The 24,467-nt window shown below is 40.1% G+C and overlaps 1 protein-coding gene across 4 annotated transcripts in view; it reads left to right on the plus strand.

Annotated features, from left to right (window-relative positions):
* Positions 1–24,467, plus strand: part of DGKZ (diacylglycerol kinase zeta) — an 821,282-nt gene that overhangs the window by 551,196 nt on the left and 245,619 nt on the right. For all 4 annotated transcript variants that reach the window (XM_053720300.1, XM_053720299.1, XM_053720298.1 and 1 more), the window contains 4 exons: positions 3,319–3,397; positions 7,879–7,934; positions 8,415–8,477; positions 17,030–17,103. In XM_053720300.1, the coding sequence (XP_053576275.1) occupies positions 3,319–3,397; positions 7,879–7,934; positions 8,415–8,477; positions 17,030–17,103 (272 nt within the window). The remainder of the gene's footprint in view (positions 1–3,318; positions 3,398–7,878; positions 7,935–8,414; positions 8,478–17,029; positions 17,104–24,467) is intronic.

The raw sequence follows: 24,467 nt of genomic DNA on the forward strand, positions 1-24,467 counted from the left end.
GCCACCAGGAGGAGGCAAAGACACCCCAGCCAAAGGCTGAAATATCCCTCCTACTTCCTCATTACCCCGTCATTCTTTGCCTTTCGTCACATTGGGAGGTGACAGAAAAGTGTCAGGGGTATCTGCTTTTCGAGATAGGACTGGAGTTTTTTTAAGTAGCCATGTCAACCTCTCAGTGAGAGTATTGATAAAAGTTAAAGTCTGGAGATGCAGGGAACGTTTTTCTGTGAAACCATCCAGACTACTGCTAACAGCTCCTAAGCAATCAGTGTTGACGAGTTTCACTGCCTGCTTTCTCTCACTCAAGTCCATGTCATTAGCGCTGCTATAATACTGTCACACTTGAGAGGCTGTGTTCTGTTCCACAGCATGGATCCTGGAGGTAAGATCATTTACATTTTTACTCAAAAAATGCTTTAACAGGGTCACAGTGTGTTTCCTTTATACTTTGATAGGATCCAGGACTAATATCCTCTGAAGGGGGTTTATTGAACTGTTGGGGTTAATTAATCCGTGTTTTTGGCTTGCTACAAACAGGTTTCACTTTTAAGTTTCACTTCGTTTTTGAAAGTGTGGCACAGCTCCTATTACTTGCTGTACTTGTAATAACAGGGGACATACTCCATGTGACTGGGTGTGGTCTATGTTCATTTCCTCCATTCCGTCTGAGACTTGAACCGGAGGAGAGCGTTTCCTCTGTTAACTGTCTGGGTCTAGGAGGTGGTGGTGGATGCCCCAGCCATTGGGAGTATAAAAGTGCATTTTTATTTGTGTCCTTCTGTGGGTATGTTAGAAAGTACTCCTTCTGTACTAAATCATACCTGTTTATATTGTGAAGAAGCGGTGGTTTTCTCAATTATGTTCCACATGCCTTAACACCATTATAAAGTGTAAGAAGAGAGACAAGGATCTTAGTCCCTCAGAGTCGTCTACCTCTCAGGACTCGGCGTACCGTGAGATTACTACCCTTGCTACATTATCCACTCCACATACACTTCCCTGTAGCACATCTAATCCTCCATCCGGAGCGGGCCTTCTTCCTGCGGACTTTGCCATGCAGTTACTAATGGCGGTGTCTGCGGCCCTCAGTGCATTATCTCTCTCTAGCAAACGCAAGAGAAAAGTTAAACATAGCTCTTACCCTTACCTTATCCTTACCCGGAGTTATCTAAATATTTATCGGATTTAGCTATTATGTCCCAGTTATCCAATGATGAGTTAACCTCTGTAGCTTCAGAGGATGAACTTTCTGGGTCGGAGTCCTTAGCCTTTAAGCCTCCTACTGTGGAGGAACCGTCCTTTAGATTTAAAATTGAGCACTTGCGTTTTTTATTAAAGGAGGTTCCAGAAGCCGCGCTGCCTGAAGAACCTATGATACCTAAATTAGAAAGAGTTTACGAAAACAGGAAAGTTCCTTTGACTTTTCCTGTGCCGGTTAAGATGGCAAACATTATTAAGAATGAATGGTAAAGAATTGGTTCTTCCTTTTCCCTATCATCTACTTTTTAAAAGTTGGTCCCGGACTCTCAACTAGATATGTGGTACTCTATTCCAAAGGTGGATGGTGCTATCTCTACGCTTGATAAACATACTACTATACCTCTTGAGGATAGTTCTTCGTTCAGAGAGCCAATGGATACGAAAATGGAAACCTTTCTGAGAAAGATGTTTCAACATATGGGATTTTTGTTTCAACCGGCGGCTGCAGTTGCCGGAGCAGCTACCTACTGGTGCGACTCTTTGTTGGAATTCATTGAGGTGGAGTCTCCCCTCGAGGATAGTTAAGAAATAACTAGATAGGAGCGCCAAAAAAGGCGAGAATATTCAAGACAAAATTAAAGCTCTGAGAATTGCTAATTATTTTATCTGTGATGCAAACATGCAAATTATTCGCCTAAATGCAAAGGCCTCTGGCTTTACGGTCGTAGCCCGCCAAGCACTCTGGTTAAAGTCTTGGTCTGCGGATATGACTTCTAAGTCCAAAGTCCTTTCTCTTTCCTTCAAGGGAAAGATTTTATTTGATCCAGGCCTGGACTCCATTATTTCTATGATTACCGGAGGCAAGGGTGCCTTCCTACTGCAAGATAAGAAGAACAAGTCTAAAGGACGACAATCTTCTAATTTTCATTCTGACAAATCCCAACAACAACAATCCTCCTCCAAGCCAGAGCAACCCAAGAGTACTTAGAAGCCGACTCAGTCCTGGAATAAATCCAAGCAGAATAAGAAGCCCGCCGAAAACAAATCGTCATGAAGGGGCGGCCCTTCCCTTCCGTTTGGCCTAGCTACTGCTCAAAGAATCTTTACGAAGGTTCTGGGGACTCTTCTAGCCGTTGCCAGAACTTAGGCTATTGCAGCAGCCCCATACTTGGACGATATTCTGGTCTAAGCACCATCCTTTCGTCTTGCAGAAGAATTCTCAGAGTCCCTTCTCAGTCTTCTTCGAAGTTAAACTTGGATAAGAGTTCTCTTATCCCAAGTACCAGGGTGGAATTCCTGGGTACTATAATAGACTCCATATCCATGAGAATATTTCTAACAGACCAGAGACGTTGGAAGCTAACTTTGGCATATCTTGTCCTCCCGGACGTTCTTGAGTCCCTCTGTGGCTCAGTGTTCCTTTTGGACCTTTAAGAACGAGGCCTCTATGGATCAATTTGTGAGGCTGCTACCTGGTCCTCCTTACATACTTTTCAAAATGTTACAAGTTTGATGGTTTTGCATCAGCTGAAGCAGCTTTCGGGAGAAAAGTTTTGCAGGCTGTGGTGCCCTCAGAATAGGGACTGCCTCTTCCTTTTTGTTCCCTTTCATTATTCATTCAGTGTCCTCTGGAGCTTGTGTATACTTTTCCCAACAGTAAGGAATAAAGCCGTGGACTCTCCCTATCTTAGGAAGGAAAACATAATTTATGCTTACCAGATAAATTCCTTTCCTTCTGGATAGGGAGAGTCCACGGGCCCCGCTCGTTTTTTCTTGTCTATGCGCGGTCCCCTATAATTTATTTTGTTCTTCTGGCACCATTTATACTCTTATGTTTCTCCTACTTTTCCTTGTTCCCTCGGCAGAATGACTGGGGTAATGAGGAAATGGGAGGGATATTTAAGCATTTGGCTTGGGTGTCTTTGCCTCCTCCTTGTGGCCAGGTGTTCTATTTCCCAACAGTAAGGAATGGAGCCGTGGACTCTCCCTATCCATAAGGAAAGGAATTTATCTGGTAAGCATAAATTATGTTTTTACAATGTAAGATTTAGCACACAAACATACACCTGAGAGACTTGTGCTAGACAAGAGGAGACTGATTAATTTTATTTCCCACAGCTTCCCTTGGATGTCTTCAATAATTATTTCAGCCTGGGGTTTGATGCTCGTGTCACTTTGGAATTTCATGAATCTCGAGGTATGTGCATTTTATATCTGCACATATAAAGCTGTTTTCCCATGTGTGTCTGTTACTGGTGCAATTTATGTGATACAGCAGGAAATATATTGTATTGTGTGTGTTCGCTCGTGCTTCTGAGCTCATGCATGTGTGCATGTATGCTTGTGTGTATTATTGTGCGTGTGTGCTCGTGCACTTGTGTGCATGCTAAAGCAATGAAATGAAGCGGGTATTTTGTTTGTGTGCTTTATATCTTATGATGCAAGATATTGCAGTATGTGGAACGTATAGTGGTAAGTTGTAGCAGTTTTGCTTCAAAACTGTATCCACTCAAAACAGATTTGTGCTGAAGGTTTTTTTTTTTTTTTCAAATAATTTTTATTGAGGTAGCAATGGCATACAAAACAGACTTTTACAGTTGTCATGGCAACACACCTGTCAACATACATCAATTTTCAATAATCTAATACTGACGGCATATCCTAGAGTCCATAAGCAGTATTGGATCCCAAACAGTAGGGAATATATCAAGCCATGAGTGGCACCTCTTTATATATATATATATATATATATATATATATATATACATTTTCATTTGGACAACAGAAAATAAGTTTGCAAGTGGTAGTCCTACTGCCTGTCTTTCATGCGAAGATTCTGAGTAAGGGAAAGTGGGCCTTCACGTGTCCATAGTATGCACACCAGAACATAAAACATTTTAACAAGAATATTAACACTGTAGGTGTTATATATTTTGTCATACACTCCCCCTAAAATATGCTAAAGTATGAATGAGACATACCTCAGTTGAGAATTAACGGCCACTTTCAGGCCATAGATCTTGAAAATAAGTACTGTGGAAAATGTAGGGGGTAAAGTTACAGGGGCCCTCTAGGGCCCAACCTATTAGTGAAATTCTATATAAACATTAGTCGGTGATATAGGCCACCATTGAACTCATAAGAAAACATATTAAAGGTATTTTACACAATGCTGTACAGATCTATCATTTGAGAGAGTTACATGGAAGATAAAAACTATTTGTACAACTAAGGTCAATTGTAAACTAAGCACATGTGTAGGGCAAACAAGGGATAGTTAAAACGGGAAAGATTATAGGTTTCATTCAAACCTTTATATATATAACTTTGTGTATACCTAAGACCAGCATTATGGGCACTATGCATTATAGGAGCAGGATCTCCATATCCCTAAAGACATATGCACTTGTATAAAGAGACATGCAGGAACTAGACGTTACATATCCAGCCCAGCAAATACTAGTTGTGAAGCTGTAGATAGGCTAGCATAACAGTATAATATACAGTGTGAAATAACAATGCACATAGAAGTAGGTAGAGCACTAATATATAACTGAATCTCACCTCACTGCTCTACATAACTCTAATATCCTACCACTTACTGCACATAAATCAAATCTTTATCTTGGTCTCAATACAGCAAGTACTAGTTATATAGCAATAGGTAGGCTAACATAACATTGTAATATACAGTGTGGAATAATAACGTTAGGGCTAGCATAATAACTACACAGTGTGAGGGATAAGTTGCAGGACATATATCGCTATTTACATGTTCTATACTTAGATTAGTCCCAGAAATTCCCCCCGAGCTGGGCAGTTACACCTATGAGCAAGTAAATAAAAAGCATAATGTACAATATATGTTATCTGCCTCACACCTCTGGCCCGCAAAGACAAGCATCCCACAGGGCCCAAGAAACCACACAGTCCCCCATACCCATACATCTGAGCCCATCCAGTCTGGCGAGAGAAAAGAAAAAAGTAGCTGTATGGAGCACATTAGACCGCAAGGTCTTCATTAGTCCCCGAAAAAGAGACACAGTGGCCTCAAAGATGTAGCTCCCATCCAGGGCCAAACGAAGTGCCTAAAGCTCACCAACTGTCCCTCTATGTTGGCAAGGGCTATGCATATTTACCCAATGCCGGTCCGGGAGGCACCACTCTCAGACACCTCATAATTACTTGCGGTTATCCAGGGGGCTGCTCCTTCAAACGACAGCTGGGCAATGGGTACTAAGCCCATAATCCCGCCGCCTTCTGCTTTCAACTGTAAAAGTCCCGCAGCAGGCAAATAGAGACGCTTCCACCCCCTCCGGAGGACCGCCATACAATGTAAGGTCTCCTTTGACCCATCTTCGGGCACCATGGCAGAACACTTTGCAACTGCCTCCACATGAGTCTCACCTCGGGCATCAATAAGGTCTGAGTCCCCCACCTCCAGCTTAACCGTTGCTGTCTCAACGTGCACATGCTCCATGAGGGCTGCAAAGCGGTCTAATCTGCTGCAGAACTTATGCTCAAAATCAAGGAGCAGGTCTCTTATAATAGAAACGTCCCCCATAATGCAGGTCTTATATCAGGTTGGAGTGTATGCAGAGGTACCCTTTTTACTCTGCTTTCCCCGGGGGGGGTGCTGAGTTCTCTTCCCTTGTAGGCCACCAAGAGATCCCCGCAGTCTGGCCTGGGAAGCTTCTTTTACTCTCAATATGAATATAGTCCAATCCAGCAAGGCTTTATACACTTCATGAAGGTCAATTTCTATCTGGATGGGCATGCAAAATCATAATTACAAGGCGGATTGTAATTTTTCCTGAGAGAGCTCCCAGTTTAGCAGCCATCTTGGGCCATAGCCCGGACATGACCCCGAAGGTTTTTTTTTTTTTTAGTTATAATGTGCTTAAAGGGACAGTCTAGTCAAAATTAAACTTTCATGATTCAGATAGGGAATGCAATTTTAAACAACTTTCCAATTAACTTTTATCATCAAATTTGCTTTGTTCTCTTGGTATGCTTTGTTGAAAGCTAAACCTAGGTAGGCTCATATGCTAATTTCTAAGCCCTTGAAGACCGCTCCTTATTTCAATGCGTTTGACAGTTTTTCACAGCTAAGAGGACATTAGTTCATGTGTGCCATACAGATAACATTGTGACCACGCCCATGGAGTTACAAATGAGAGGGCACTGATTGGCTAAATGCAAGTCTGTCAAAAGAACTAAAATAAGGGGGCAGTCTGCAAAGGCTTAGATACAAGGTAATCACAGAGGTAAAAAGTGTATTAATATAACAGTGCTGGTTATGCAAAACGGGGGAATGGGTAATAAAGGAATTATCTATCTTTTTAAACAATAACAATTCTGGAGTAGACTGTCCCTTTAACATTTTAACGCCGTTATGGTGTTGTATTCCATCCGGATTTTGCTGGGCTTTAGCACCGAAGGACGGAATACAACGTCCTAACTGCTTTTCCTGAAGCCACTGGCGCTTCCCTGATGGGATCGCGGTCTCCAGGGTGTGCCTAGCATCATAGGGATGCCCCCCTGACGCGATCCCATCATTGAAATCTTGTGATTACATGCATGATCACAAGGTTTCAATTTGTTTACATCGGAACAGTTGTTCCGATGTAGACACGTTAACCCCGGCACAAAAGGGTTAAATGGAACTACCACAAGGCTGCAGTGCCATAACAACTTATTCCCAAATAAACTCCAAAATTACTTTTAACAAATGTATTCATGTATGTGAGTTTTTGTTGATTCAAACATTTGTAATAAATGTACAGAAATACAAAACCTCTACCTTTTTTAATGAAAGCTATTACATGTTTCTGCCTCTGGGTTGCACTGTTGTTTCATCTGTGTTCTGAAAGGTAAAACTGCCAGAAAAGCCGTGTCTGTGTGATATCTTGTGGTGAGTGAGGATTACCATTTTCAGTACTTAGATGATCTCTTTTCTGTGGCCCTGTGAATCAAGTCTTGCATTTGTATGCAAGTTAGAAGATAAATTTTGTATGCTCACTCCTAGTAAGCCGCCCCTTATACTCAACATTCAAAGGGACATTTAAACCTTTTTAGATTGTAACTTTCTGTCTTTTTTACTTTGCCTTAAATGTCCTCTCCGGAGTAGATGAGCTAAAACTACAGACTTTTATCGCCAGAAAAACCTAGGTTACAATATGGATGCATCAATTGCTTAAAATAAGACACTAAAAATCACACTCATATTTGATTTAAATACATCATTATATCCAACATGTTTATGCTGCTAGTGATATTCTACTGTAAAATACTGTAAAGTAAAATGATCTATTACATTCTTAAACAAATTCCATTCCTTTGTTGCATGTATGACCTCTGCAAAGAGAAGTGGTTGGTTAACATACATAATTAGAGTTGTGGCTCTGTGCCATTCCAGAGGAGGATATAGCTGGTGAGGAAATAAGAAGCAGGCATACATGCATATGCTCCAATCACTGTCCATATCCTCAGCTGGCACTGAATGTGGGTGTTTCAGAATTGCAACTTGAATACTATAAAGGAAGGAAGAGTACTGAATACATCTGGGAAGTATCTGTATTCTTTATAGGGGCTATTTTACATATCAATGTGGTCCCATATATTTAGAAATTGTTTTATTATTGTAAATCTTACCCTTTGTTTATTTCTCTCTTTTAGAGGCAAATCCGGAAAAGTTTAACAGCCGTTTTCGTAATAAGATGTTCTATGCAGGGGTGAGTGTTGTCACCTATCTGACTGTAGTGCCCTTAAGCATTATATAGCTCAACTCTCGTCACCGATGTCAAGTGTCCAACCAGTAAATTCCATTGTGTAATATAACTTTCTATACATAAACGTTAGTGTCTCCCCATCTCTCGTACACCTGTGTCAGTTTCCCATATACTCTCATACTCAGGTGTTTGATTTTCTTTAATGACCATAATAGTTGAGTTGTGCAACTAGAGCGGCTGATTGGCTCAGCAGCAGTTTCCGCTCTGCATCAGCAGTGTTCTGCAGGTCCCGAGCAGTACTTGTACTGTGTGTTTAACGCCATTTGTGAGAGCTAAACACACAGTAGTTCAGGGTCCATAGTCTTAAAATGATATGCTCTAACGAATTAGCGCATATAATTTTTCTACTACTATGGCCCTTTTACACTGCACCTTACTTCACCTCGCTTTGTGCAGCTTGTTATATTCTGCCTCTCTTTACAGACTGCTTTCTCTGATTTCCTGACTGGCAGCTCACGTGATCTGGCCAAACATATCAGCGTTGTGGTAAGTACTAAGCAATGAGTACTGTATCTGGGCTATGTGTGATCTTGTGTAACTGCCTGATATGCTGTGCCTTTGTGTGTGCTGTGTATATTTAGTGGTGCAGGTGTGTTTTATAGGTCTCTCCATGTAACAGAGAGATTTATTTTTTGTAATCTGGTTAAAGGGACAGTCTAGTCCAAAATAAACTTTCACCAATTTTGCTTTGTTCTCTTGGTATTCTTAGTTGAAAGCAAAACCTAGGAGGTTCATATGCTAATTTCTTAGACCTTAAAGGGACACTGAACCCAATTTTTTTCTTTCGTGATTCAGATAGAGCATGCAATTTTAAGTAGTAGACTGTCCCTTTAATGCTGCCCATTAAAGTCTTCTTAAAGAGACATTAAAACAGAGATTGTAATAAAATATTTCATTATATGTAGTTAAAAAAAATCCTCTGTTTCCATCTGTCCTCTGTTAGCTCTCATTATTGGCCCTACTTTCATAGAGTAGGTAGGAAAACCTTTAGAATGTAAGTTCATGAGTCCACCTCTCCTGTTGATCGTCTTATGTAAAGATGGTTTACAGCTTACAGTGACTCACGGGCAGGGATCTCTACCTTTTATGGTTTATGTAAATGTATTCTGGTTATTGTACTCCACAAGTGTATACTTAATGTTACAGCGCTACATCATTAGTTGGCGCTTTATAAATAAACAGCAATAATAATAACTCCCAGACATTGTTTAGGGTGACTGCCCTTATATTTTGGACATCTTCCTAGTTGTCAGCTTCTCAAAGGTCTTAGTGCAGGAGATAAACAAAGAGGTAAAGTCTTACTTGGTAGCTATAACTATTGCATTTTTCCAGCAGGCAATAGCCAGTGATAATTATAAGAGTAGTGTAACTGTTACTCCTGATTTGCTCACTGGCCACACTGGGGAGCTGCAAGACTTGTGGCTCTTGAGTGTGTCCTTATCTGTGTGTTTTAAAGAGGCCTAAAACCCAACAATTTTCTTTTGATGACTCATATAGCGCATACAATTTTAAACCACTTTACTTCTAGAATCATATTTATTTCTATTATTTAACTTGCTATTATCTAACATTTCCTTGGTTTCCTTTGTTGAAGAAGCAGCAACATTACTGGGAGCTAGCTGAATACATCGGGTGAGCCAATGACAACCGGTATGTAAGTGAAGCCACCAATCAGCAGCTACCTCCCAGTAGTGCATTGCTGATCCTGAGTTTACCTAGGTATACTTTTCTACAAAGGATAACAAGAGAACAAACCAAACTAGATAAGACAAGTAAATTGAAAAATTATTTAAAATTGCATGCTCTATCTGAATCACAAAAGAAAAAAATGGGTTTTATGTCCCTTTAATCTCTTTGCAAGGGTTAAGCACAAACTTGAGTCACCAATGCAAAAGTGTCCCTTTAATGGTCAAATTATTATATTATAATTTAGCTGTAGTTATCAGGAGATGATTTGAATTGCTTTTCATTGGATTTGACTCTTCTACTGAGATTATGCCTTTTTACTTAGTCTGACAGAGCGACTGCGGTGGCTTATATCAAACATTAGTAGTGTTTTTTTCAGGATTTCTGCAAAAATGTCATTTCTTCTACAAGATACGACGAGTCCACGGATTTCATCCTTACTTGTGAGATATTATCCTCCTGCTAACAGGAAGTGGCAAAGAGCACCACAGCAGAGCTGTATATATAGCCCCTCCCTTCCCTCCACCCCCAGTCATTCTCTTTGCCTGTGTTAGTACTAGGAAGAGGTAAAGTGAGGTGTTAGTTTTAGTTTCTTCAATCAAGAAGTTTTTTATTTTAAATGGTACCAGTGAGTACTATTTTCCTCAGGGAAGATATGGAAGAAGATTTCTGCCCTGAGGTTGATGATCTTAGCAGATGTAACTAAGATCCATGTTGGTTCCCACAGAGCTTCTGAAGGTAGTACAAGAGAAATCTTCAGTGTGGAAAATGGTTTCATGCTACAAGCAGCATTGAGGTATGTTTAGTCCTTTATTTCTGAGGAGACTTGGTATATCAGAACTGGCTGACATTTTTTTCCCTGCAAGGGAAGGGGTAAGCAGTAGACCTGTAAACAAAGGGTATTACTGAAAATCCTGTATTTATTTATTTCATTGACATAGTACTGGGCTTAATGCAGCAAAGAACTTATTGCAGGAGTTCCTTAGCGATATATCAGAGACACTGGGAGAGGCAGCTTAACAGTTTTTTTTATTTGGAAAGAGAACAAATAATCAATATGGCTGTTTAGTGAGGTTGTGTTGAGGGGACCACATGGCTTATTGATAAACCGCTTCCCATGCGGTTGTACAGGCTAATGTGAGCGCAGTTTACTCTGACTCAGAAGACAGCAGGCATTAGCTCCAGTTGGGCCTAAACTGATGTTCTGTTAACCGGATCGTTGTCGAGTCATTTTGCAGTACCCTGGGGGCAGGTAGGCGCAGGAGTCGTTTTTTTTAAATCAAATACATTTTTTGCTATAAATATCTTTTAGAGGTTAATTTCACCCTTTGCTCTTAGGGTGCAATAATTTTTGGCACTATTGAATATGTGTAGTTAATTATATAACATTTTTAGGCAGTTTGGGAAAAATTGTGCGCTTTTTTATCTCTTAAAGGCGCAGTGCATGTTTTTAAAAAAATTGTTTAAATCAATAAATAAAGTATTTAACGACTATTGTGGTTATTACTAGTCTGTTCAACATGTCTGACATTGAGGAAACTCATTGCTGTATGTGTTTAGAAGCCATTGTGGAACCCCCTCTTACATTGTGTACCTCTTGTACTGAAAGGGCCTTACATTGTAAAAAGCATATTTTAGGTAAAGAAAGTGTGCCTAGCGATGATTCTCAATCTGAAGAGAATCAGGATATGCCATCCAATTCTCCCCAAGTGTCACAACCTTTAACGCCCACACAAGCGACGCCAAGCACCTCTAGTGCGTCTAATTCTTTTACTCTGCAGGAGATGGCTGCAGTTATGTCAACTACCCTTACAGAGTTATTATCTAAATTACCAGTGTTACAGGGTAAACGCAGTAGGTCAGGTATTAATGTGAATACTGAATCCTCTGATGCTTTATTGGCTATTTCCGATGTACCCTCACAGTGCTTTGAGTTGGGGGTCAGGGAATTGCTGTCTGAGAGAGAACTTTCAGACTCAGGAAATGTGTTACCTCAGACAGATTCGGACGTGATGTCCTTTAAATTTAAGCTTGAACACCTCCGCCTGTTACTTCGGGAGGTTTTAGCGACTCTGGATGATTGTGACCCTATTGTAATACCACCAGAGAAATTGTGTAAGATGGTCAAATATCTAGAGGCACCTACTTACACTGATGTTTTTCCGGTTCCTAAAAGAATTTCAGAAATTGTAAAAAAGGAATGGGATAGACCAGGTATACCGTTCTCTCCCCATCCTAATTTTAAGAAAATGTTTCCCATATCAGACACCATTCGGGACTCTTGGCAAACGGTCGCTAAGGTGGAGGGAGCTATATCTACCCTGGCTAAGCGTACAACTATACCTATTGAGGACAGTTGTGCTTTCAAAGACCCTATGTATAAAAAGTTAGAGGGTCTTCTAAAGAAATTATTTATTCATCAGGGTTTTCTTTTACAACCTACGGCTTGCATTGTTCCAGTTACTACTGCAGAAGCTTTTTGGTTTGATGCTCTAGAAGAGTCTCTAAAGGTTGAGACTCCATTAGAGGACATTTTGGATAGAATTAAGGCTCTCAAGCTAGCTAATTCTTTTATTACAGATGCCGCTTTCAAATTGCTAAATTAGCGGCGAAAAATGCAGGATTTGCCATTTTAGCGCGTAGAGCGTTATGGCTTAAATCTTGGTCTGCTGATGTGTCATCAAAATCTAAGCTTTCAGCTATTCCTTTTAAAGGTAAGACCCTATTCGGGCCTGAATTGAAGGAAAAAATTTCTGGCATTACTGGAGGTAAAGGTCATGCCCTACCTCAGGATAAGTCTGTTAAGATGAGGGATAAACAAAATAATTTTTGTTCCTTTTGAAATTTTAAAGGAGGACCCTCTGCTTCCTCTTCCTCCACAAAGCAGGAAGGGAATTTTGCTCAATCCAAGTCAGTCTGGAGACCCAACCAGGCTTGGAATAAAGGTAAACAATCCAAGAAGCCTGCTGCTGCTGCTACAAAGACAGCATGAAGGGGCGGCCCCTGATCCGGGACCGGATCTAGTAGGGGGCAGACTTTCTTTCTTTGCTCAGGCTTGGGCAAGAGATGTTCAGGACCCCTGGGTACTGGAAATTGTGACCCACGGGTATCAACTGGAATTCAAGGATTTTCTCCCAAGAGGGATATTTCATCTTTCACGATTATCTGTAGACCAGATAAAAAGAGAGGCATTCTTACGCTGTGTAAAAGACCTCTCTATCATGGGAGTAATTTGTCCTGTTCCAAAACTGGAACAGGGCCAGGGGTTTTACACAAATCTTTTCGTGGTCGTGGTTCCCAAAATAAGAGGGAACTTTCAGACCCATTTTAGATCTCAAGTGTCTAAACAAGTTTCTCAGAGTTCCATCATTCAAGATGGAGACTATACGAAAAATCTTACCAATGATCCAGGAGGGTCAATATATGACTACCGTAGACTTGAAGGATGCATACCTTCATATCCCTATTCACAAGGATCATCATCAGTTCCTAAGGTTTGCCTTCCTGGACAAACATTATCAGTTTGTGGCTCTTCCCTTCGGGTTGGCCACAGCACCCAGGATCTTCACAAAGGTTCTAGGGTCCCTTCTGGCGGTTCTCAGACCGTGGGGCATAGCAGTGGCGATATTTTGATCCAGGCGTCAACTTATCATCTGACAAAATCTCACACGGACACAGTGTTGTCTTTCCTGAGAACTCACGGTTGGAAGGTGAACATAGAAAAGGGTTCACTAGTTCCACGGACAAGGGTTCCCTTCTTGGGAACTCTGATAGACTCGGTAGACATGAAAATATTTCTGACGGAGGTCAGAAAATCAAAGATTCTAAATACTTGCCGAGCACTTCAGTCCATTTCTCGGCCATCAGTGGCTTAGTTTATGGAGGTCATTGGACTAATGGTAGCGGCAATGGACATCATTCCGTTTGCTCGCTTTCATCTCAGATCACTGCAGCTGTGCATGCTCGGACAGTGGAATGGGGACTATGCAAATTTATCTCCTCAGATAAATCTGGATCAAAAGACCAGAGACTCTCTTCTTTGGTGGTTATCGTCGGATCATCTGTCCCAGGGGAGGTGTTTCCGCAGACCCTCATGGGTGATAGTGACAACGGACACCAGTCTAATATTCAATGTGCTTCAGGCGTGGCCTCAGTTGGCTTCGGCCATATTCATTATATTCCTGTCGGAAAATATCACGACTGTGGCATATATCAATCATCAGGGGGGAACAAAGAGTTCCTTAGCGATGATAGAAGTATCCAAGATAATCCGATGGGCGGAGGCCCACTCTTGCTATCTATCTGCAATCTACATCCCAGGAGTAGAGAACTGGGAAGCGTATTTTCTAAGTCGTTAGACTTTTCATCCGGGGGAGTGGGAACTCCACCCGGAGGTGTTTGCCTCATTGATTCGCCAATGGGGTAGAGCGGAAATGCCAAGCTTCCATGTTACGGATCCAGGTCGAGGGATCCTCAGGCCGAACTGATAGATGCCTTGGCAGTACCTTGGTCGTTCAGCCTAGCTTATGTGTTTCCACCGTTTCCTCTCCTTCCACGCGTGATTGCTCGAATCAAACAGGAGAGAGCTTCAGTGATCCTGATAGCGCCTGCGTGGCCACGCAGGACTTGGTATGCGGATCTAGTGGACATGTCCTCTCTGCCACCGTGGAAACTTCCTTTGAGACAGGACCTTCTCATTCAAGGTCCTTTCCAACATCCAAATCTAAATTCTCTGCAGCTGACTGCTTGGAGATTGAACGCTTGATTTTATCTAAGCGGGGATTCTCTGATTTGGTCATCAATACTTTGATACAGGCTCGTAAGCCTGTTACTAGAATAATCTATCATAAGATATGGCGTAAATATCTTTATTGGTGTGAATCCAAGGGCTACTCATGGAGTAAAGTTAGGATTCCCAGGATTCTGTCTTTTCTCCAAGAAGGATTGGAGAAAGGGTTGTCAGCAAGTTCCTTAAAGGGACAGATTTCTGATTTGTCAATTTTGCTTCACAAACGTTTGGCAGATGTGCCAGATGTTCAGTCTTTTTGTCAGGCTCTATCCAGAATTAAGCCTGTATTTAGACCAATTACTCCTCCCTGGAGTTTGAATTTAGTTCTTTGAGTTCTTCAAGGGGTTCCATTTGAACCCATGCATTCTACAGATATTAAATTGTTATCTTGGAAAGTTTCGTTTTTGGTTGCTATTTCTTCTGCTCGAAGAGTTTCGGAGCTTTCAGCGTTACAATGTGATTCGCCTTATCTTATATTTCATTCTGATAAGGTGGTTTTGCGTACCAAACCTGGATTTCTTTCTAAGGTTGTTTCAAATAAGAATATTAATCAGGAAATTGTTGTTCCTTCCTTGTGTCCTAATCCTTCTTCTAAGAAGGAGCGTCTGTTACATAATTTGGACGTGGTCCGTGCCTTGAAGTTTTACTTACAGGCAACCAAGGATTTCCGTCAATCATCTTCATTATTCATTGTTTATTCTGGAAAGCGTAGGGGTCAGAAACCTACGGCTACCTCTCTTTCTTTTTGGCTGAGGAGTATCATCCACCTGGCATATGAGACTGCTGGACAGCAGCCTCCTGAAAAAATTACGGCTCATTCTACTAGGGCTGTGGCTTCCACATGGGCCTTTAAAAACGATGCTTCTGTTGAACAGATTTGTAAGGCTGCGACTTGGTCATCCCTTCATACTTTTTCCAAATTTTATACTTTTGCTTCTTCTGACGCTGTTTTTGGAAGAAAGGTTCTTCAAGCAGTGGTGCCTTCCATTTAGATCTCTGTCTTGTCCCTCCCTTTCATTCGTGTCCTGTAGCTTTGGTATTGTATCCCACCAGTAAGGATGAAATCCGTGGACTCGTCATATCTTGTAGAAGAAAAGGAAATTTATGCTTACCTGATAAATTGATTTCTTCTACGATACGACAAGTTTACGGCCCTCCCTGTCATTTTAAGATTATATTTTATTTTTACAACTTCAGTCACCTCTGAACCTTTAGCTTTTCCTTTCTCTTCCTAAACCTTCGGTCAAATGACTGGGGGTGGAGGGAAGGGAGGAGCTATATATACAGCTCTGCTGTGGTGCTCTTTGCTACTTCCTGTTAGCAGGAGGATAATACCCCACAAGTAAGGATGAAATCTGTGGACTCGTCGTATCGTAGAAGAAATCAATTTATCAGGTAAGCATAAATTTCCTTATTGGAGGTTTTTTTTATGACATCAGAAGTAAGTTTTCCTAGTAGTGTACTAGAAGCAAAGATAGGAATGCTTATTTCATGGAGACAACCTTGGAGATATAGTCTAACTCACTGATGGCCAACTAACACATGGGGGCCACAGAACAATATTTTAGAAGCCGTAAGGGCTGCATAAATGTATGACTATTATAACTATTTCCTAATAATGTCCACATATTAGGTTTATGTTCTCCTGGGGCCACAAAAACAGGGGCAGATGTCCTAGAATGACCTTGTTACCTATATAGATATATATATAGATATATATATATTTTTAGTATTATTTTTTTTTATTGTGTGACAGGATACTGGGTTTATCCTCATAGTCACAACCATCTGTCTCCAGGTCCTTTTCAGAATATGATGGCTTAGTTACTAAAGCCTTGATTTTGAACAATAAGGATTTATCTTTGCTAACCCTAGCACCATTACTTATCAAAGACTGGCTCCTATTATAGGACATAGACAGAAACCCAATTCCATGTTTATGTGATTGATTGAGAGTTCTGCGATCTTGCTGTGAGTGTGTGTACCTGTGTGTGTGCGCTTGTGAGTGTGCACCCGTGCATGTGTAATTTGATTGAGAGTTCTGCTATCTTTCTGTGAGTGTGTGTACTTGCGTGTGTGCACATGTGAGCCCACATTAGTGCGTGTGTGACTGAGTGAGAGTTCTGTGGTCTTTCTGTGAGTGAGTGTGTGTATGGGAGCATGCGTGTGTGACTGAGTGAGAGCTCTGTGGTCTTTCTGTGAGTGTGTGTGTACATGGGAGCATGCGTGTGTGTGTGCATGTGAGTGCACGCCGAGTGTGTGTGTGCATGTGAGTGCACGCCGAGTGTATGTGATTTATTGAGAGTTCTCTGCATGTCAGAACTCAATGTATGTGCTTGTGAACTCTTGCACTGTGTATCTGCGGTCACTGCTATGACTGAGGCTGCTTTGAATTACAATGGTCTCTTGAGTTCTTTGAATGAGACAAACTACTATCACAGTGTGCCTGTGCTATATATAAATAAAGTTATAATGAAACCAGAGTATTCGGTTTATGCAGAACAATCTTATTTAAGACATTTTGTTTGACGTCTCCTTAGTCACAAAATCACTTGTTTTATAGTGTGACGGCACAGACCTAACTGCTAAAATTCAGGAGCTGAAGCTACAGTGTCTGGTGTTCCTTAACATCCCCCGGTAAGTGGTTACTGCCTTGCATCAAGGAATTATTTGTAAGCATTTAAATAATTTGGCTTCATAGTCTCATAAAATCCAATTGAAAGACGTTTGTAAAGGTGGTAGAACTCTTTGCTTAAGTTCACTGCCACTGTGGTTAATAACTCTGTGGCAAACAAATTTTATTTCCAGTGCCTATTTTGTTATATTAGCTACAAGATGAGGAACATAGGGTATGAGGTGTGCTAGTGCAGCTTTCTATAGCATTGAATGAAATGAGTGGTTAGCATTGGGGCCCAGCTTCATTCTGTTCAACTGCCTATTGCTGCCAGTAATATATGCAAAGCAGCAATTTAGCCCCTTGGTTTTCCAGAAACACACAGAACAATAATTGCACCTAATAGTTGCCAATAGTACACATCAGCAGGTATTTAATCTCTTGGTTGCCTGCCACAAACAGCTAGCAGTTATTTAATTCCCTGGTTAGCAGTAACATGCCATTTAAACTCCAGACTAGATCTGTTCTTCCTTACCAGGTGTGGAACTGTTACTTGGTCTATTTTATATATATATATAATTCTTTGAAAATAAGCAAAGGCACTCACCATATGAACGGGATTGTCAAATTTATTAATATGACGTTTCAGGGTGGTGCCCCTTCATCAAACAGACCATATATATATATATATATATATATATCCTATATTATAAAAGGCCAGGTATGTTTGCAATCATGCGCAGTAGAGACTGTGCGATACAAACATACCTGGCCTTAAGAATCAAATCAGTGTCCGCGAGGCATTAAGGATCAGTGGTGGCGTGAGAAAGGCTGCGAGGCCTTAAGCATCAGTGTCCGCAACAAAAGCCGCAACACCTTAAGCATGTGTCTGTGCAAGAGGCCGCAAAGCCTTGTGGATCATCGTTGGAGGGGGGCGGGTGGGACCACTACGCTGCTAAATTAGTGGCTTGGGAGGGTTAGGAGGGAAGCGGGTGGGCGGATCATCGATGAAGGGGGCGGGAGCGGATGGGACAGCTACGATGCTAAATTGATGGCTTGGGAGGGTTAGGAGGGAGGCAGGTGGGCGGATCATCGCTGGAGGGGAGCGGATGGACCCGCTACTCTGCAGAAAAAACAAAAAAGTGGAGAGCGGCAGGGAGAGGGGGTCAGAGGGGAGGGAGTGGTGATTTTGGCCCACGTAACAGCCTTTAAGACTAGTATATATATATATATATATATATATATATATATATATATATATATATATATATATATATATATAAACCAGTACTTTATCCTTCTAATTTTAAATGTATATTATTTCCCCTTTCATAATTAAAAAAATAAAACAAATATATCAACAATGTAGTAGTTCTATTGTGATTTGCAGTGGTCATGAAACAGCCTATAGTTGTAATATTAACATTAAAATGGTTGAATATACTTTAGACTGATCAGTACCTGGTGAATTACATTCTATAAATGTATAAGAAGAAAAAGTACTGTTCTGTGGTTGAATGACTTTGATATTAGTTCCTAAAAGTTAACAATCCCTAGTTAGACACAACAGCCAATTCAATTACATATTTCAGCTTATCTTCATAGTATCTATCCATTCTTTAACACAGGGGTGCTCAACCTTGGTGCTCCAGAGGTTTTGGAAATACATTTCACATGATGCTTAGACACTGAGCATCAGCTGGCTGAGCTTCATGGGAAATGTAGTTCCAACACCTCTGACGGTCCAAGATTGAGCACCCCTGCTTAAAGGGACAGGAATCCACAACATTTCCTTTCATGGATTGGCTAGAACGTACAATTTTTAACAACTTTTCAATTTACTTCTATTATCAAATGTGCTTAATTATCTTGTTATCCTTTGCTGAAAGAACAGCATTGTTTTACATGCAGCTAGCTGAACACATCTAGTAAGCCAATCACAAGAGACAAATATGTACAGGCACCAATCAGCAGCTAGCTCCCACTAGTGTAGGATATAAGAGTATTCTTTTTTGACAAGGGATACAAAGAGAACGAACCACATTTAAAAATAGAAGTTAATTTAAAAGTGTCTTAAAGGGACACTGAACCCAATTTTTTTCTTTCATGATTCAGATAGAGCATGCAATTTTAAGCAACTTTCTAATTTACATCAGCAAGGACAACCCAGGTTGTTCACCAAAAATGGGCCGCCATCTAAACTTACATTCTTGCATTTCAAATAAAGATACCAAGAGAATGAAGAAAATTTGATAATAGAAGTAAATTAGAAAGTTGCTTAAAATGTCATGCTCTATCTGAATCACGAAAGAAAAAATTTGTGTTCAGTGTCCCTTTAAAATGACATGCTCTATCTGAATCATGAAAGTTTTTTGACTTTCCTATACCATTAACACTTTTAGGAAACTAAGTATCAAGGTCATTTTATGGGTCTCTAGCTTTCTGTAAAAAGTATATTTGATTTCCTGTTTTTGTCTATACTTTACGGATGTACAGTTCCATATTTTTTTTGAGCTGTGACCATCTAGTTGTAGTAGCCTGAGGCTGAATTGGCTTTTAAGACTCCAGATTTCCGGGTGGACTGGAGCACCTGGTGGTTGGCCAGCTACAATTTAAAGTGTCAGTAAACCTAAAAAATAATGTTATATAATTCTAAAAGAGTTTACTATACATAGCAAGCAACAGCTTTAAATCTTTAGTTGCGAGGAATTGGAAGAATAGGGAAGTACCTACGCTAGTTCAGTGGCATCATAAGATGTGTTACAAAAAAAAATCAAAAGATTAGATACATACATTCAGATGAAGGTAACATGGGAGGCTTATATTAACAGCACAACCCAACATCATACTCCAGTCCCCTTAACCCAGTAGAGCTCTGTGAACCTGGTGAATTAAACAACATCATTTTACTTATTTGTGTGACTTTTTAGAGGAATGCAATTGAAGCATTCTGACAAGATTAGCTTTATCGTTTTGTATTATTTGATGTCTATATTTGCAAAATGTAACAGCAAATTATTATATATGTACTTGGATTTCATTATGTAATGGATTGTCTCTTCTTTATTGCTATATTCAAGTTGTAATTGGATTGTTGACTAATAAAGCAAAATGTTCTGTGTAGCACACCATATAGAGTTTGTTGTCCAGTGTCATAGTGCAGAATTATATAACATTATATTAGTGATATTGTTATAAAACTTAATATTCCCTTTGAATTTTTTTAAAATATGGCTGTTTTTCAGACCCGCTCTCTGTGCTCTTCTGAGCGGGTCTGTTTTTATTACACAGCACATTGGGCCAGCTGTATAGTCACAGCCCCGGCCCGACCGCGCCATTAGATTAAGTGTAGCTCGCTCCTGCTGTCAGACAGAGGGGGTCTGAAAAACATTAAAAAAAATTAAAAGGGAATATTAAGTTTTATAACGATAACACTAAAATAAGTTATATAATTCTGCACTATGTGCAGAATTATATAACATTATTTTTTAGGTTTACTGGCCCTTTCAGGGGGTTGTGCCTCAGGTGAGGTAATGCAATGGTATCAACTATCTTTTTTTTTTTCCTTTGAGCGATGCGGTTTAACAACACAAAGTATTTCCTTGTACATTTTATTTTCTAGACCATTTGTCATTTTAGTAGCCCTCATTTGAATAGTTTGTGTTGTCTAGTCAATCACAATATTTTTAAATGTACTCTTAGACAGTCCAGTTTAATTCGGGGGGGGGGGGGGGGGGAATGTTGCTTAACCCTATATTGTGCAGCTTTAGGGTTGCTTTTATAGTAAGAAATATATGAGTTATTACCATCACTAATATCTGAAACAACTGACTATAAATGAAGGCCAAATATAACCAAATTTTTTAATGGATGTCAGATGTTTAGAGACATTCTTAAGAGACTTTAAAGATCTATAACCACAAGTGCATACCAACAAATGCAAGTGCAACCAGAATATGCAACAGCAACAAAAAACAACAACATAGCAAACACATTAGCAGTTGTTGTTAATGTCAGTTTGTCAGTTATTAACCCCATTTGAATGACACTGAACAACAAACTCTATATAGTGTGCTACACAGAACATTTTGCTAGCCGGGGGGCATTATGAAGTAGCTGGGTGGGGGACAGTGTAATATTTTATAATATATAATTTTCTGCTATACAAAGCACAAATGAATTGCATAATTTGACATAAATGTATTTTATGATAATTTTGTGCAATAAAAATATTAGCTAATTTTATCTTTAGCAGGGTGGTGCATCTGCTCAAAAGGTCTTGGGGAGAACACTACTATATGTAATGCCATACAGGGCCCAGGACCTGTAAATTGATCCTACAGACTGACTTTTTTTTAATGTAGGGTCTAATCCCTTGTTTATGGGATCTTTAAAAGAAGAACAACCTTTTAAAGAAACCAGAAAGCATTTGGATAATCTCAAAGAGGCACATCAACCTTAGATATATTTTCTCAGAGCTCTTAACACTGATTCAGTTAAAGCATATGACACCATAGTCATTGAAAAAGTAAGCTGTGCAGCCTGCACGCTCTTTTGACTTGTTTTATCTTATCCATGCTATCTTTGATGTGTCAAGCCTTTTTTTCAAATAGAGCCAAATATTTTTGGAAGGGCTGTGTGGCTTCTGTTTTTTTGTGATATAGATGGTATCAAACCTGTAAAAGAATAAACTATTTGACTTGGCCTTGACCATTGCTCAGAAATTAGACCAGAAAAAAATGGATAACACTGGAAACATGTTTTTAGCTTTAGATCTACCTTAGATCTATGGCATAATACTCCATGATTTAACATGTATATGATAGAAAACAAACTCTTTTGCTAGTTTCTTTGTTCTGGTTGCCAAGCAGTAAACTAAAAGTTCTAACTGGATTAAAGAAAAAAAACCTTCATAGTACAAATTCTGCCAAATAGACAATAAGCAATTTACAGCAAAGACAAGGTATGGAGTTTTCCTTGATGTGTTTTCCAGACACACAGTTTTTACACTTCTGTTTGCTTACCTTAGAGCAGGGGTGTCCAAACTTTGCTCTCCAGAGGTTTTGGAACTACATTTCCCATGATGCTCAGCTAGATAAAATGCTGGCTGAGCATCATCGGAAATGTAGTTCCAAAACCTCTGGAGAGCAAAGTTTGGACACCCCTGCCTTAGAGGGAGCAGAGTTGGAATTGTTGGCTTTGAATAGAGTGGATTCAGAATTTGAACAGATATAAGAAACTTTGGGGTCGATTTGCAATCCCCTTGAGACAATCTAATGTTTTTCAACAGAAAAGCATCATTAACCCCTTAATGACCGCAGCACTTTTCCATTTTCTGTCCGTTTGGGACCAAGGCTATTTTTACATTTTTGCGGTGTTTGTGTTTAGCTGTAATTTTCCTCTTACTCATTTACTGTACCCACACATATTATATACCGTTTTTCTCACCATTAAATGGACTTTCTAAAGATACCATTATTTTCATCATATCTTATAATTTACTATAAAAAACATTATAAAATATGAGGAAAAATGGAGAAAAAAACACACTTTTTCTAACTTTGACCCCCAAAATCTGTTACACATCTACAACCACCAAAAAACACCCATGCTTAATAGTTTCTAAATTTTGTCCTGAGTTTAGAAATACCCAATGTTTACATGTTCTTTGCTTTTTTTGCAAGTTATAGGGCCATAAATACAAGTAGCACTTTGCTATTTCAAAACCACTTTTTTTCAAAATTAGCGCTAGTTACATTGGAACACTAATATCTTTCAGGAATCCCTGAATATCCATTGACATGTATATATATATATATTTTTTAGAAGACTTCCCAAAGTATTGATCTAGGCCCATTTTGGTATATTTCATGCCACCATTTCACCGCCAAATGCGATCAAATAAAAAAAATTGTTCACTTTTTCACAAATTTTTTCACAAACTTTAGGTTTCTCACTGAAATTATTTACAAACAACTTATGCAATTATAGCATAAATGGTTGTAAATGCTTCTCTGGGATCCCCTTTGTTCAGAAATAGCAGACATATATGGCTTTGGCTTTGCTTTTTGATAATTAGAAGGCTGCTAAATGCCACTGCGCACAATACATGTATTATGCCCAGCAGTGAAGGGGTTAATTAGGGAGCATGTAGGGAGCTTCTAGGGTTAATTTTAGCTTTAGTGTAGTGTAGTAGACAACCCCAAGTATTGATCTAGGCCCATTTTGGTATATTTCATGCCACCATTTCACCGCCAAATGCGATCAAATTAAAAAAAAAACGTTAATTTTTTCACAATTTTAGGTTTCTCACTGAAATTATTTACAAACAGCTTGTGCAATTATGGCACATATGGTTGTAAATGCTTCTCTGGGATGACCTTTGTTCAGAAATAGCAGACATATATGACTTTGGCGTTGCTTTTTGGTAATTAGAAAGTCGCTAAATGCTGCTGCGCATCACACGTGTATTATGGCTAGCAGTGAAAGGGTTAATTAGGTAGTTTGTAGGGAGCTTGCAGGGTTAATTTTAGCTTTAGTGTAGATATCAGCCTCCCACCTGACACATCCCACCCCCTGATCCCTCCCAAACAGCTCCCTTCCCTCCCCCACCCCACAATTGTCCCCGCCATCTTAAGTACTGGCAGAAAGTCTGCCAGTACTAAAATAAAAGGTTTTTTTTTTTTTTTTAAAGAAAAAAAAGCATATTTACATATGCTGTGTTTAGGATCCCCCCTTAGCCCCCAACCTCCCTGATCCCCCCAAAACAGCTCTCTAAGCCTCCCCCTCTGCCTTATTGGGGGCCATCTTGGGTACTGGCAGCTGTCTGCCAGTACCCAGTTTGCACACAAACAAATGTTTATTTTTTTTTATCTTTTTCTGTAGTGTAGCTTGACCCCCCCCCCCCCCCCCCACGGACCAACCCCCACCACATAAATGACACCTAAAGTTTTTTTTTTTACATTCTAGGTCCCACTTTTATTTTGTTTTGGGACACATTTTTCTGTAGTGTAGCGGTTCCCACCCGCTCCCTCCCCGTGCACGCGCCCGCCCCCGCCCCCTCGTGCACGTGCACGTGCACAGAGTGGCTCTCTCTGCATCGGATGGCCATAGAAGGTTATTGCAGGATGCCTCCATATCGAGGCATCACTGCAATAACCGGAAAGCAGCTGGAAGCGAGCAGGATCGCTTCCAGCTGCTTTCCACACCGAGGACGTGCAGGGTACGTCCTCAGGCGTTAACTGACTTTTTTCTGAGGACGTACCATGCACGTCCTCGGTCATTAAGGGGTTAAAGTTTCCAAGGATTTTTGTAGATACTGTATATAATTTAATACGTTTTTTTCTAAAGGATTGATCACTATATTTTTACTCTTCCTATGAGCCAT

This window comes from Bombina bombina, chromosome 7, assembly GCF_027579735.1.
Source record: "Bombina bombina isolate aBomBom1 chromosome 7, aBomBom1.pri, whole genome shotgun sequence".
Taxonomy (NCBI): Eukaryota; Metazoa; Chordata; class Amphibia; order Anura; family Bombinatoridae; genus Bombina; species Bombina bombina.